The 12866-nt window shown below is 48.0% G+C and overlaps 1 protein-coding gene across 1 annotated transcript in view; it reads left to right on the forward strand.

The window, feature by feature from the left end:
• The first annotated feature begins 1587 nt into the window (after nucleotides 1-1587).
• The window catches only part of LOC138246472 (FXYD domain-containing ion transport regulator 5-like), a 150955-nt gene continuing 139676 nt past the window's right edge, over nucleotides 1588-12866 (forward strand). Inside the window, exon 1 of the mRNA XM_069201109.1 lies at nucleotides 1588-2157. Coding sequence (XP_069057210.1) covers nucleotides 2146-2157 — 12 coding nt within the window. The 5' untranslated portion in view covers nucleotides 1588-2145. The remainder of the gene's footprint in view (nucleotides 2158-12866) is intronic.

A 12866-nucleotide genomic window follows, 5' to 3' on the forward strand; every position in this document is an offset into this window, starting at 1 on the left:
TAGGGAGTCTGCTGTGCTGTGAGACCGAGGGAAGGGCAGGCAGCTTAACAATAAACAGGCCTCCTTGCTAGGGTGCCTCCCCACCTAAAGAAATGAAAACACGCACAAGTGGTTAATCGACAAATGCAAAGGGGGTTTGGGAGTAGGTACTGGTTTAATTGCTCAAATCACATTCTTTTTGACTGGTAGTGCAATGGAGTTACCAGCTGAGCTGTGCAGAGAGTGTGTTTCAGGGCAGTTGAATAAAAAGAAAGCATTATCTACAGTCTGGGTGCTACTAAAACCTATATTTTGAAAGCACTGTTTTATCTGAAACCTGTTTGCACATTTGGTATCAGTCTGTCTTATACTGCCATGTAATGCAAGTTTAACTTAATGACTTTCTCAGTGCTTTCTGTCACAGTCCGGGCCCTCAATCAATCAAAAAACTTTATAGAGCGCGCTACTCACCCGTGAGGGTCTCAAGGCGCTTGTGGGGGGGGGTGAGGGAGGGGTTACTGTTCGAACAACCATGTTGGATGCGGGGGACTGTAGTTAGTGCGAGGTTGGCTGATCGGAGGTTGCGGGTGGGAGTGTGGAAGTTCACTCTTTCGTTGAGGTAGGTCGGGCCGGTGTTGTGGAGCGATTTGTGTGTGGATGAGGATCTTGAAAGTGATTCTCCTGTCTATGAGGAGCCAGTGAAGGGATTTGAGGTGTGGTGAGATTCGTTCGTGGTGGGGGAGTTTGAGGACGAGGCGTGCGGCTGTGTTCTGGATTCTCTGGAGTTTGCGTTTGAGTTTGAGGCTGGTGCCGCCATAGAGGGCGTTACCATAGTCTAGTCTAGTCTGCTGCTGATGAGTGCATGGGTGACTGATGTTAGTGCATAGCACATACAACACACAAGCCACAATTCTCCATTGCACAAATTAAAATTTCATTCTTTGGCTTTCTTGTAACACACAGACTCCTCATTGCATTAACTAATAGAGGTTTCATAATACACAATAGTGCATTTACTGCTGATTAACAACTTTTTTATTTTTTTTCAATTAATTAGTGAGTTATTGTATATGTAGCTACCTAAAGGAGATTTTTTTTTCAAGCCACACCTTTGACCACGCCCCCACACTCTTTGACCCTGCCCCCATTGCATGCAGCATCATAGTTCCCATACTTGTTTAATGCACTTCTACCACTGCTGCACAGCCACTATTGAGGGTGGGCCTTAACCCCTACCTCGCACCCATCCAACACAGGCGTCACCAGTCAGCTAACCCTGCAAATAGGAGACCGAGCGCATGTGCTTGTGGCTAGTTTAGTATCCACACACCCAGTGCCTGTCATCATTTGTCCAGCATGTGGGCCTAGGGCCCACGACAGCACACCTTCATCGCTCTGCCCAGTTACATTCCTGCTTCTGTTCATTCTCTTTCTTTTGTCTTTTCACAACTTTAATATTTTTTCCAAGTCCGTTATCATTGTTTCCACTGACATCACAATGTTCCTCTTTCCTCTTCCCCTTTCTCAGCCTCTCCGATCCTGCCTTTCTCCCCCCGCCTCTAAGACGTTTGTTGCCCGCAGTTCCTTCTCTCCGCCCTTCACCTCGCTCCTTTCAGTCGCTAGCGGCTCCTGGTCTCTGCATCCCTCTGCTTCTCCCCCAGCCCTGGTATCTGCGTCTGGACGGTCAGTCCCTTCATGCCCTGGTGCCCTCTGCCTGTGAGGCCTCTCCGTCCCACCCAAGTCACCACTCCCTGCCTGGTCTCTGCCCCCTGCTCCGTGTGAGGTGGAGCCCGGCTCTCTCTGCCCTACTCTGCAGGTCCATCCCTGCCCGCCTGCGGCCTGGTCTCTTCACCCCCGAGCCCCTGCTACTCCTCACTCTACCTGCCCACAGCCGCTGCGCCCCCTTCGGTTTCCCTCCCTGCGCCCGGGCCTCTACCCCTGCCAGCGTGCGTAGTGTTTCCAGCCAGGCCCCGCTCGGGGTAGGCCAGGCCCCCGGCCCTGAGCTGCCAAGTGACTAACTCAAGGATGTGGTAAAGCAAACGCGTCGACAGGCTCTGGTTTCGCGCCCGGCGCTTCCCCCTCGCTTCTTCCTCAGTCCGCCCCGGCCTCCGAGCACCGCAGGCCCGTAGCAGCAGGCCGCGGCCTCCCGCAGGCGCACGTCCAGGCATGTGCACTAAGGTAAGACCGCGCCGAGGCCGGGGATGCTGGTAGTGATGGGGGCCTGCGCCGCACGGGCCCTCCGGGAGCAGCCTGTGCCGGAGGGTGGTGGAGCCAGGAAATGGCCGAGGAGAGCCAGGGCTGAGGCTAGGGCCCCAGTGGATGCAGGACCACGTTTTAGAGTCGAGACCATGCAACAAACATCACATTGAAATACCATAGCGTCTCTTCAAAATTACAAAAAGTTCATTTATTTAACACGTGGGAGCGTTTCACGACAGAACATCAGATTGTGCGACAGCATTGAAAAACACTTGTTAAAAGTGATAGTTTTTAAACAAATAAGCGTTTAAACATTTGTGCCTCAGCCCCTCCCTGGCCACAGCGCCATTAGTGAACTAAGAGGCAAGTCGCTTTTCACGTACACCCTTCATACAGGCTAGAGTTTTATTATACATGGACCAATATTTTAGAGTGTATTAAATCAAACATGAGAGGTTATTATAGTACAGCACACATCCTGAACTGAAACATTTCAAGGTGCTCTTATACAGTAAATGAAAAAAGCAGGCACAGTGAAAGAAAATATTTGCCTTCCATCACACTGTTTGTTCAAGCGGGGAAGCTGGGATTAATCCCAGATTTTTTCGTTTTATATTGTGCAATTCAGCTGCTAGATGGTTATCTCTTTCTTTTTTACAAACTTTTTATATTCTTGCTTTCTTTTTAATAATTGGCGCATGAGTTTGAGCATGGGTGGTAGGCAGAAGTCATATGAAAGATAGTCTCATTTTGGGCTCGAGGTTCCACGATGAATGCATGTGGCTCAAGCCGTCAGTGGCTCACACACCTCTGTGCAGGACGTGGGAGCAGGTCGGGCATGGTCATAAGAGGCCGTGCCAGACCCTCTTGAGGTACCAGCTGGGCCACATAAAGAGCTAATGATTTAGCGGAGGTCTCACTAAAAAGATAAATGTCAGTAGGAGTTGAGGTAAAGGCTCATCCTACCGACCAGTAATTTTTTCACAGTGTTTAAAAATGCTCATCGAAGATCAGGTCCATAGGACTCGCAAATATATAATTTCCTTCGTATACCATATAAACTCGATCCCGCTTAAAATTAAGCAGCAAATCTAGACTCGACAGGAGCTATTCCGAAAGGCGCATTTGAGTATGTACAAACATACACTGAAATGCCTTTTTGAAGTAGCCTCAAAGAGTCTACATTAGGGCTACAATGAGAATATTCTAGGAATATTCATATATATTCAGCCAAAAATAGCAACAACTGGCTTCGTTTTTACCAAAAGGCAGCTTGGACATTTTAGGGCAGATTCACAAACAAAAGTTACTATAGGAGCACATTTTTTGCATTCTCTAAAATGCCTTTGTGACTAGACCTCAAATGCTCAGAGTCTTTTACCTACGTAGCCAGAGAAACAAAAATGCGTTTTTGTTAGTAATGCTTGACTGCAGCAGAAATTTTAGTTTTCTAATTCTTGTTCCAGTGTCTCTAAAATGTGGTTAACGTATGCCTTGGGTGAGGCTCATGAAGCTGTGCTGTATTCTGCTGCTTATAACTAAGTACGTTCTACAGTGAGGTTTTATAATGTCCATGGCAATGCTGTCTTATAATGGTTATGCTTTAATATCAAAGGTGATGTCTCTTGGTGGTTAAAGGTGTTCTGACTTATTCTGGTTCTAAGTAGTAAAGTCATCAGGAGTGTGCAAGAACACTGGCTGTATTGTAATGTGGCATCTACACAACAGAGGGCGCAGCTGCTGCTCAACAAGATTTTATGACCACGAATGGTCAGTCTCGGTTGCCTGTGTTGGAAAAATCTTGCCGGATGCCTTCCTAGTGACTTAAAATCGTTCTAGGGGATGTCACATCTCGCCTGTGCATGCCAGTTTACCGTTTTGGTGGGTGTGCGAGGAAAAAAGTCCCCCACACAGCAATTGGCAGAGTTTGACAAGTACTCCAGAGTTTGACAGCACCAACCTAGGTTGAGTGGTTGTGGAGTACTGTGTGCACGGATACCCTCAAAAAGGGGCTATATCAGAGAAGGCCGATTGATCCATTGGCTGAAATGTGCAAGGTAGAGATGCTGTGAAAAGAGTAAAATGATGCCAAATGGGAAGGAATTGATATTGACTACAGAAGCAGTGGCCACACACCTTCTCTCTAAAGGCAAGGATACTGCCTACTGCTTTACAAGTGCATCTCATGAAGGATGCAAGAAATGAAAATTAAATCAAGCCTAGTAACCTGAGATGAAGCTACAGCATCTTTAAAGACCCAGATTACACCTACTCCTTCTCCTAGGCTGAAAGAGACCAACATTTTGAAGCAGAAGGTGGCACCCCAGTCCCTTTTATGTTCCTCAAGGCTCCCAATGGCAGATGACTCAAAGCTGGCCCAGCCTTAGATGGGTCATGGTTCAAACTCCAGCCATACTGGCAACGTGCACATGTGAGTGTGAGAGGTAAAGTGCTTGGTAAGTTGCTGATATGGCAGCACAAGAACTGATTGACCGCCCCTAAGTTACACTTCTGTCTTCACTTCCCCATGTAAGCTCCATACTTTCTCTTAAATTCCTTGTACTTTCTAGTTTTACCTGAGGAGGCATACTACTGCCCGTCCAGAATTTCCTCCAAGACAACTTCCACTTTCATAATTAGAAGGGATTGACATTTCAGGGTAAAACAGTGATAATGCAGTCAAAGGAGACTTACCTTGCTTCCACTGTTTTAGCACCATGACATCGGCAAAATGAAGTTGGTTTAGATACACATTCCCGCATTGCAAGGCACGAAGTGTATGCAAAATAAAATTGATGTAAATTATACACAGAGTGAGGAACAAGTGGTGGGCAAAATGAATTTGAGTTAAATCAGCACCCAGTGTAGCGAAAATTGTATTGATTGAAAAATGCACTTTTGAGATGGAAAAATCCCTCACATGGCAATGGACATGCATCATGCACCTCTGGCCTTAGTGCCCCAACTGTACTGATGTCAGGATCCCTAATGCTAATTTTGTTGTCCTGGGTGAACACAGACCATGCATGTGGTCCGTGAAGTAGGCTTGTGTTACAAATTGCGTCTTTCAGATTGACAGGGGTGCCCAAAGCGCTACCCTTATAGTGGTGAAAGGCTGCAGTCTTTACCAGGAGTTAAGCAGGACAGTGGTGGCATCATACCATGTAGTGACCAGTAGGAGTGAAGATGGCCTTTTTACCAGTGTCACAGGAGTGAGGCCTACTGGCTCACTCATTTAAAGGTTATGCTGCTGCGTGCTTAACTCACCCTTGGTCTTCAACAGTTTGGTGTGTAGTGCTGCGCACTGCATGTGTGGTACGCATGTTTTGGGTGTATGTGTGCCTGTCAGTGGTACAATACAGGGTTAATACAGTACTGGGCAGTGCATGTATGCTACATGCATGTGCTGTGTGTATGTGTGCTTGCGAATGTTACAATACATGAAGGATTCTGGGTTCCATTTTGGTAGGCTTAGTGCTGAATGGAGAAACATGAGGAGAGGAGGTAGAGGACAGATGTTTGTATAGCTGCATTCCTGTAAGCTGTGTGGGACACATTGGAGTAAGTGAGAGCCAGGCTCCCAAGTACAGTTGAAAAGGTGCTCTTTGATTAGAGAGGTATCACTGGGAACGGGCCTAGGCACAACTCAAGAAGGAGTTGAGGCTGATAAGAGAACCATAACGGGGCTGTGACCCTCAGGTAACCTTATGATACACATATTAACGTGGCTGACATCCAAGTGTGAAACTCTGATCACCCTCTTAGCCTGTTTCGGACTAGCTCCTGCTGTGACAGACTGCTTTCTGGAGGAAGAAAGAACAGAGGAGAGGGTGCTTCTAAAGCAAGCAGACTCCTAACCTAAACTCAAATGACTTAGGCCCTCATTATGTCCCTGGTGGTCTTCTGACCGCCAGGTTTATTGTGGCGGTACTACCACTAACAGGCTGGTGGTACATACCGCCACATTATGAGTGTGGCGGGTTGGCTGCAGCCAACCCGCCACTTCTCCACTCATACTGACATGGCAGTGTGAGCTGCTGGGATGGAGATGTCAATCTCCAACCCGGCGGCCCACAGAGTACTGCCAGCGGCACAAAAACCATTGCGGTAGTCGGCTCCTCCACCCCTCCAACACTCACTTGACACCTCCCTCCATCCAAACAAAACACCCAATTCAAACACCCCCCACCCCCTCCGATACACACATTCATCCCCCCACCCCCCATAAACGCACACACATGCACACATCACCCCCACCTCCACTACAGTCACAGCGACCCTCATCCCACACCCCCCCTCCCTGCATACATGCACACATACATGCACCACGCATGCACCCATTCACGCACACTGGCATACACACATTCACTTATTCACTTGCATACACACATTCAGATATGCATTCGTCCAGACATACTCACACACATTCTTACACAAAGACACACTGACATGCTGACACACACTCACTTCGCAGTTCTTACAAGCATTCACTCACAAGCATACAACCATGCATACAACACAACACACACAGACGCATTCACACATGCACTCACACACTTAGATACACACACAACACCAACCACCCCCTGCCCTGTCGGACGCCCCACTTACCTTGTCTGATGAGGAGGTCACCCAGGAAGGAACGGGAAGGGGCACTGCTACTGCCAGCAGCACCCCAACAGCAGAACACTGCCAGGCTGTATTTCTATTCAAAATACAGATGGCGGCGTTCTACTGGTGGGGTTGTGCTGGTGTTAGCAGCACCAGATCACCACCGTCTGCCAGTATGAACACTGCCGGATTTCTGCCCTTATTGTGGCAGAAGTCAGGCAGTGCTCATATTCTGGCGGACGGATGGTCGCCGCCGCAGTTGTATGTTGGAGGCCGTCACCGTGGCGGTAGGTGGTTATTACCGCCAAAGTTATAATTAAGGCCTTAGACTCTAAATCATATTTGATGTCTGGATATGGACTTGAAGAAGGGGTGCTTGAGACCCCAAAAATTGTCAGCTGTGAAGCAGCTTCTGGAAGACTTCTATATGTGATTAGGACCGGAGGCCTGTTTGTATCCCAGCTTGGTGAGGGGACATTACCCTAGGAATCCAAGAACACCTGTCCTAGATCCTGTAGCACCATCCCCTGCCTGCTTGCCAAAACCAGCGTTCCTTGTGTGGAAGAGATGTACGTTGGAGGGAGCGAGGTCCAATGAGGAAATCCTGGTGAATTGATCCCTGTAGCGAGGTATGAGAAAACGGCTGCTGCACTGATCAGGTTATTGCCTGTGTGCAGGGAAAAGTCGTTGAACCCTGTAACTCAGAGGATGGCCTCCGTGAAGTGAGCCACGACCATTGGCTGCACCAAACAGGTCATCGTCCGTGTGCTGTTTTAAGTCGGCAACCCTGTATGCCATGTCCCGCCGCCACGAATGTTGCTGCCATGGCAGTCAGGCTGTAGTCTGTTTGCAGTACCAAGTCAGTGACCCTGTATTTTCAGGTTGAGCTACCATGAAGATCACTGCTGTGCCGATTGGGCTGTAGCCAGTGTGCAGTATCATGTGCTGGCGACCCTGTGTACCAGGTGGGGTCACTGGGGAGATTGCTGCTTTGCTTATCAAGCTGGAGTCCGTGCACAGGGGCAGAACTGTGAGCAAGTAGCATGGTCTGGTTGAGACTGTGGATGGAATACAGAGGCCTCCATGGTGACCATAACTGGCCTGAGCCATGGCTGAGGAACACAGGATCACTGCATTCTCCCCCACCTCTGTGATTAACTTACTCAGCACTGGAAGAGGATAGACAACCCCCCCGGCCATTGCAGGACTGTGTGTAAAGGAACTTGAGGAAAGACAACTGCAGCCTGCCTGGAGGGTGTTTGAAAGACTTACTGGAGACAGCTGCTGCAGCTTCAGTGTCCGTAGAAGGGGTACACTGACAGCCTCTGGACGCTCAGATCCTGCTGGTGCGGGTAAGAATAATTTTAGGCCAGTCAGCCCTGGGGGAACTTGCTTGCTAGATAGTGCAGACCAACCATGATGGAGCGCAGGTCGGGCACAGAACCAAGTTTGGCCCTCTGAGGATTGTACCTTATGTCCTAGGTGCACGGTCTGTGTGGTGAGCTTTTGCTAGGTTTCACATTGTCTGGCGTCGGATCTGATGTAGTTATGTAGCGAGGCCGTTAGACCTGGCATCCTTGGCGTAGTCTCCCCTCTATTTATTGCCTCTGCTTCCCATGTTTTAACTGTGTGCTGGACTCTGTTTTTGCTGTTTTTGTTACTATGAGCACTTTACCACTGCTGGCCAGTGCTAAAGTGCAAGTGCTCCCCGTGTAAAATGTATGTGTAATTGGCTTTTTAATGATTGGCACATTTGATTCACTAGTAAGTCCCTAGTAAAATGCACTAGAGGTGCCCAGGGCCTGTAAATCAAATGCTACTAGTGGGCCTGCAGCACTGATTGTGCTACCTAGATGAGTAGCCCTGTAAACATGGTTCAGACCTGCCACTGCTGTGTCTGTGTGTGCAGTTTTAAACTGCCATTTCAACCTGGCAACTGTACCCACTTGCCAGGCCCAAACCTTCCCTTTTTATACATGTAAGGCACCCCTGTGGTATGCCCTAGGTAGCCCCATGGGCAGGGTGCAGCGTATGTAAAAGGTAGGACATGTACTAGTGTGTTTTTACATGTCCTAACAGTGAAGTACTGCCAAATTAAGTTTTCACTGTTGCAAGGCGTATCTCTTCTATAGGTTAACATGGGGCTGCCTTTAAAATCTTTTAAGTGCAGTTTCTCTTTGGGAGCAGATAGAGATGTTGAGTTTGGGGTCTATGAACCCACAATTTAAACATACATCTTTTAGTAAAGTTAGTTTTTAAACTGTCAATTTGAAAATGCCACTTTTAGAAAGTGGGCATTTTCTTGCTTAAACCATTCTATGACTCTGCCTGCTTGTGGATTCCCTGTCTGGGTCAGACTGATAGTTGGGCTGTTTGTGAATCTCCACTAGATAGTTGCTCAAAGGGAGCTGTGGTGTAGCCTGCATATCTTGATGGGCCATCTGGGCTAGAGTGGATGGAGGAGTGGTCACTTACACCTCACACAATGCAGTCCCAACCCCCTGGTGTGAGTCTGGGGCCAGGCCTGGGCAAGGCAGGATCTTTTGAACAACAGAGACTTTCCTTTGAAGTTTGCCTACTCCAAAAGCAGAAAGGAATATAAGTAGTAGACCCAAACCCCCAGATGTTTAGAATATTTCTGGAACCAAGAGGAACCTTTGCCTAGGAGATGAGCTGGAGTAGGAGTATTGCCCCTTTGCTGTGTGTGCTTTGCTGGGTTGGCCTGCAGCTGCTGCTTCTGCCTTAGAGAGGACAAAGACTGGACTTTGCTGTGTATCCTGCTTGTGAAGTTTCTCCAAAGGCTTGGATTGAGCTTGCCCCTGTTCTGAAGTCTCAAGGCCGTCAAACACTTCCTCTGCCAGCACCTGGACTCTCTTCTGAGACTCCTATCCTGCCACGTGGTGCCTAATCCAGTCCCTGGGCTTTTGAAAGGAGAATCTGATGAAAAATAAAAAAAAACCAAGTGCTCTGATTTCGGAAGACCCCCGGACTGACGCTGCTGCCGGATCCCCTGATACCGCCTGCAACTGAAGCCGTGGTCCTCGCTGGAGTGCGATGACCCCACAGGCCCGATGCCGCCGCAGCCTCGCTGAAGTCCACGACTCCGGGAGTCCCGAAGTGCTTTGTCACATACGTCCGTGACACCCAAATTCCCCTCACCATGCCTTGACCACCAGATATCGACAATGCCGGAAGTGCGCGGATCCAGCACTTCGCACCAATGCCTCCACAGCTCTGCAGCAAGGACCCGACGCGTCACACCGACTCCTTCGCTCTGCAGCACCAGAACCGATGCCGCTCCAAAGCCAGCGACGGCGCTATCCCTGACTCTGTGCATCGGCTTGTTTCCTCATTTTCACAAGGTACTGTACCAGAGGCAAGCAGAGCTCAAGCAGTTACAGTTGCAGGTTCAGGCAATTCCAGTGCAGCAGGTCAGCTGGGCAGTTACTGAGAGGCTTCTGAAGCTTGTTGCGGCGCTGTAGCTCAGAATAGGAGGTCAGTCAACTGACCCTTGAAGTCACTCAGGTAGTCTAGCCTGAGATGAAGAGAGCAGGTCCAGGCTTTCTATTTGGACAGCAGGGCAAGCCTCAGGAAGAAGGAAAAGTCCTCTGGCAGCAGGGTAGGCCTTTTAATGTAATATCTACAGGTCAAGGAGTGTACTGAAGAGTGGGTTTTAGGGTCCCATTTTTATACCTGATGTCAGCTTCGAAGTAGGAGAAACACCTGGAAACCCCCCCCCCCTCAAAAGTGTCTGGGAATTCCTTCCTCTCTTCCCTGGTTACAACCTGTATGGTGGCATACTCGGCTAGTGTGAAGTTCTTTGTGTATTGTATTGTATTGTATTGTATTGTATTGGTTCATTTATAAAGCGCATTCCGGCAAAAGCATCGAAGCGCTATACAAACCGAGGACAGAGGGAAAGAAAACAAGCCACCCACAACACTACCTAATTTACAAAAAGCCAGGTTTTAAGGCTTTTCCTGAAGGAAAAATTTGTTACAATTTGACGAAGCGTAAGAGGCAAGGCGTTCCAGAGCCTAGCCCCTTCCACCGTAAAAGCACGGTCTCCCCACCTAGCCTTGTTACAGCGAGGCACCTTGATCATATATTTGAAGGAGGATCTCAGATGTCTCGTTGGTTGATAAAATTGCTGAGTGGACTTCAAATAGTCACAACCCTCTGACTGTAAAACTTTGTGAGTAAGACAGAGTGTTTTAAAAATTATCCTCTTCTTAATCGGTAACCAATGTAGGGATGTCAAACATCTGCTAGCAGATATAGACTGAGGGAGATTCAAAGTTAGGCGTGCTGCCGTATTCTGAATAGACTGTAATTTGTCTAAAGATGATTTATTTGCATTGAGCAGCAACGCGTTGCAGTAGTCAAGTCTTGAGGTGACTAACGCCAGCACAACCGGCCACCTTAAATCGTCCTCTAAAAGATGTAAACATTTTTTAACAGTTTTTAATATCCGAAAACAGATCTTGACTATATGATTAATCAGTAGCTTAAAAGAGAGGGTGTCGTCAAAAATAATGCCTAGGTTTTTAGCGAAGGGCACAGGAGACGGACAACCCCCACAAGCTAGAGGCCACCAACTATTATCCCAAGGCGCCCAAAACACATAATCACCGTCCTGTCCCTGTTAAGTTTTAGCCAATTGCTGGCCATCCAACTGTTAATTGCTGTCATGCCACATTGGAATTTCTCCTTTGTGTCCTCCCAATTACGCAAAACTGGCACAATCACCTGCGTGTCATCTGCGTAGGAGACAATCTGGAAGCCGAAAGAGCGAACCAGGTTCGCCAGGGGCGCCATGTATACATTAAAAAGCGTTGGGCTGAGGGAGGACCCCTGCGGGACTCCACATGGCAGATGAAAAGGGGAGGCCCGATGGTCTCCACAAGCCACCGTGATTGTTCTCTCTGTGAGAAAGGAGCAGAGTAACTTCCAGGCCTTCCCTCTCACTCCGACCTGGGACAAACGATTAAGCAGGATGGTAGAAGAAATAGTGTCAAAAGCTGCTGACAAGTCCAACAGAACCAAAATCGTACCCTCTCCCAAATCGCCTCTTCGGCGAATAATATCGGAAGTAGAGATTAGTGCTGTTTCCGTGCTATGAGCACCGCGAAAGCCATGCTGTGACGGGTCCAGCTTGCCATTCTCTTGAGGAAAGGCAGATAACTCACAATTTAGATGTTTTTCTAACATTTTGCCCAGGCATGGCAGTAGCGAGATCAGGCAAAGATTTGAAAGGTCAGCAGCATCCTTTCCCGGTTTTTTAGTGAGAGGGATCACTGTGGCCTGTTTCCAGACCGCCGGGAAATTCCCTTCCTGAAGAATTTCTGCAAACACTGGCTCCAAAGCATCGGCCACCAACAAAGGGGCTAATTTTAAAATACGAGGCAGACAAAAATGTGTAGGTGAGCCTGATTTCTGAGCTGAGCTAAGGCAGGATCTTTGAGGTGCAAGTAGGGCTGTGCACAGTTCTGCTCCTCATACTGCTTTGATGGCCCATCCTGCCAAATCCAGTCCCTCTATTGTGTGATTGTCTGAGAAGATTACACAAAGACCAACTGCCAACTACACCTAGTCATGCAAGCCAGGAAACAGGCTGCAAATGCTAAAAGGTCAAATTGGGATGTTAATTGCAGCCTCTGGAGCAAAGACAGACCTGTAATACTGATGTAGTTGTGTTTGGTTGTCAGACAACACAAGCTGTACATTTTAATATGTACAGTTCTACAGATACATACAAATCTGCTTTAACCACAAATTAGATTTTTGATAAAATGTGAAAAATAACTTTCAACCATGCTCCCACTATTTTCCAATGTGAATCTTAAAAATACACTTATAGAACTTCTCAGTAGAAAATAGAACATTCTCTACACAATGACAAAGAGTATTTAGTAGCTTTTCGGTCTGAGGGCATGTTTATCTTAATATCTAGCATGTTCCACTTTTATTCCGCAAGCACCCAACACTGTGGGTTTACAGTGGTGTGGGGGGGGGGGGGGGGGGGGGGTCACCAAGCTATGGTATAAAAGAATGCTATTCTACATGACAAATACATT

This window comes from Pleurodeles waltl, chromosome 7, assembly GCF_031143425.1.
Source record: "Pleurodeles waltl isolate 20211129_DDA chromosome 7, aPleWal1.hap1.20221129, whole genome shotgun sequence".
Taxonomy (NCBI): domain Eukaryota; kingdom Metazoa; phylum Chordata; class Amphibia; order Caudata; family Salamandridae; genus Pleurodeles; species Pleurodeles waltl.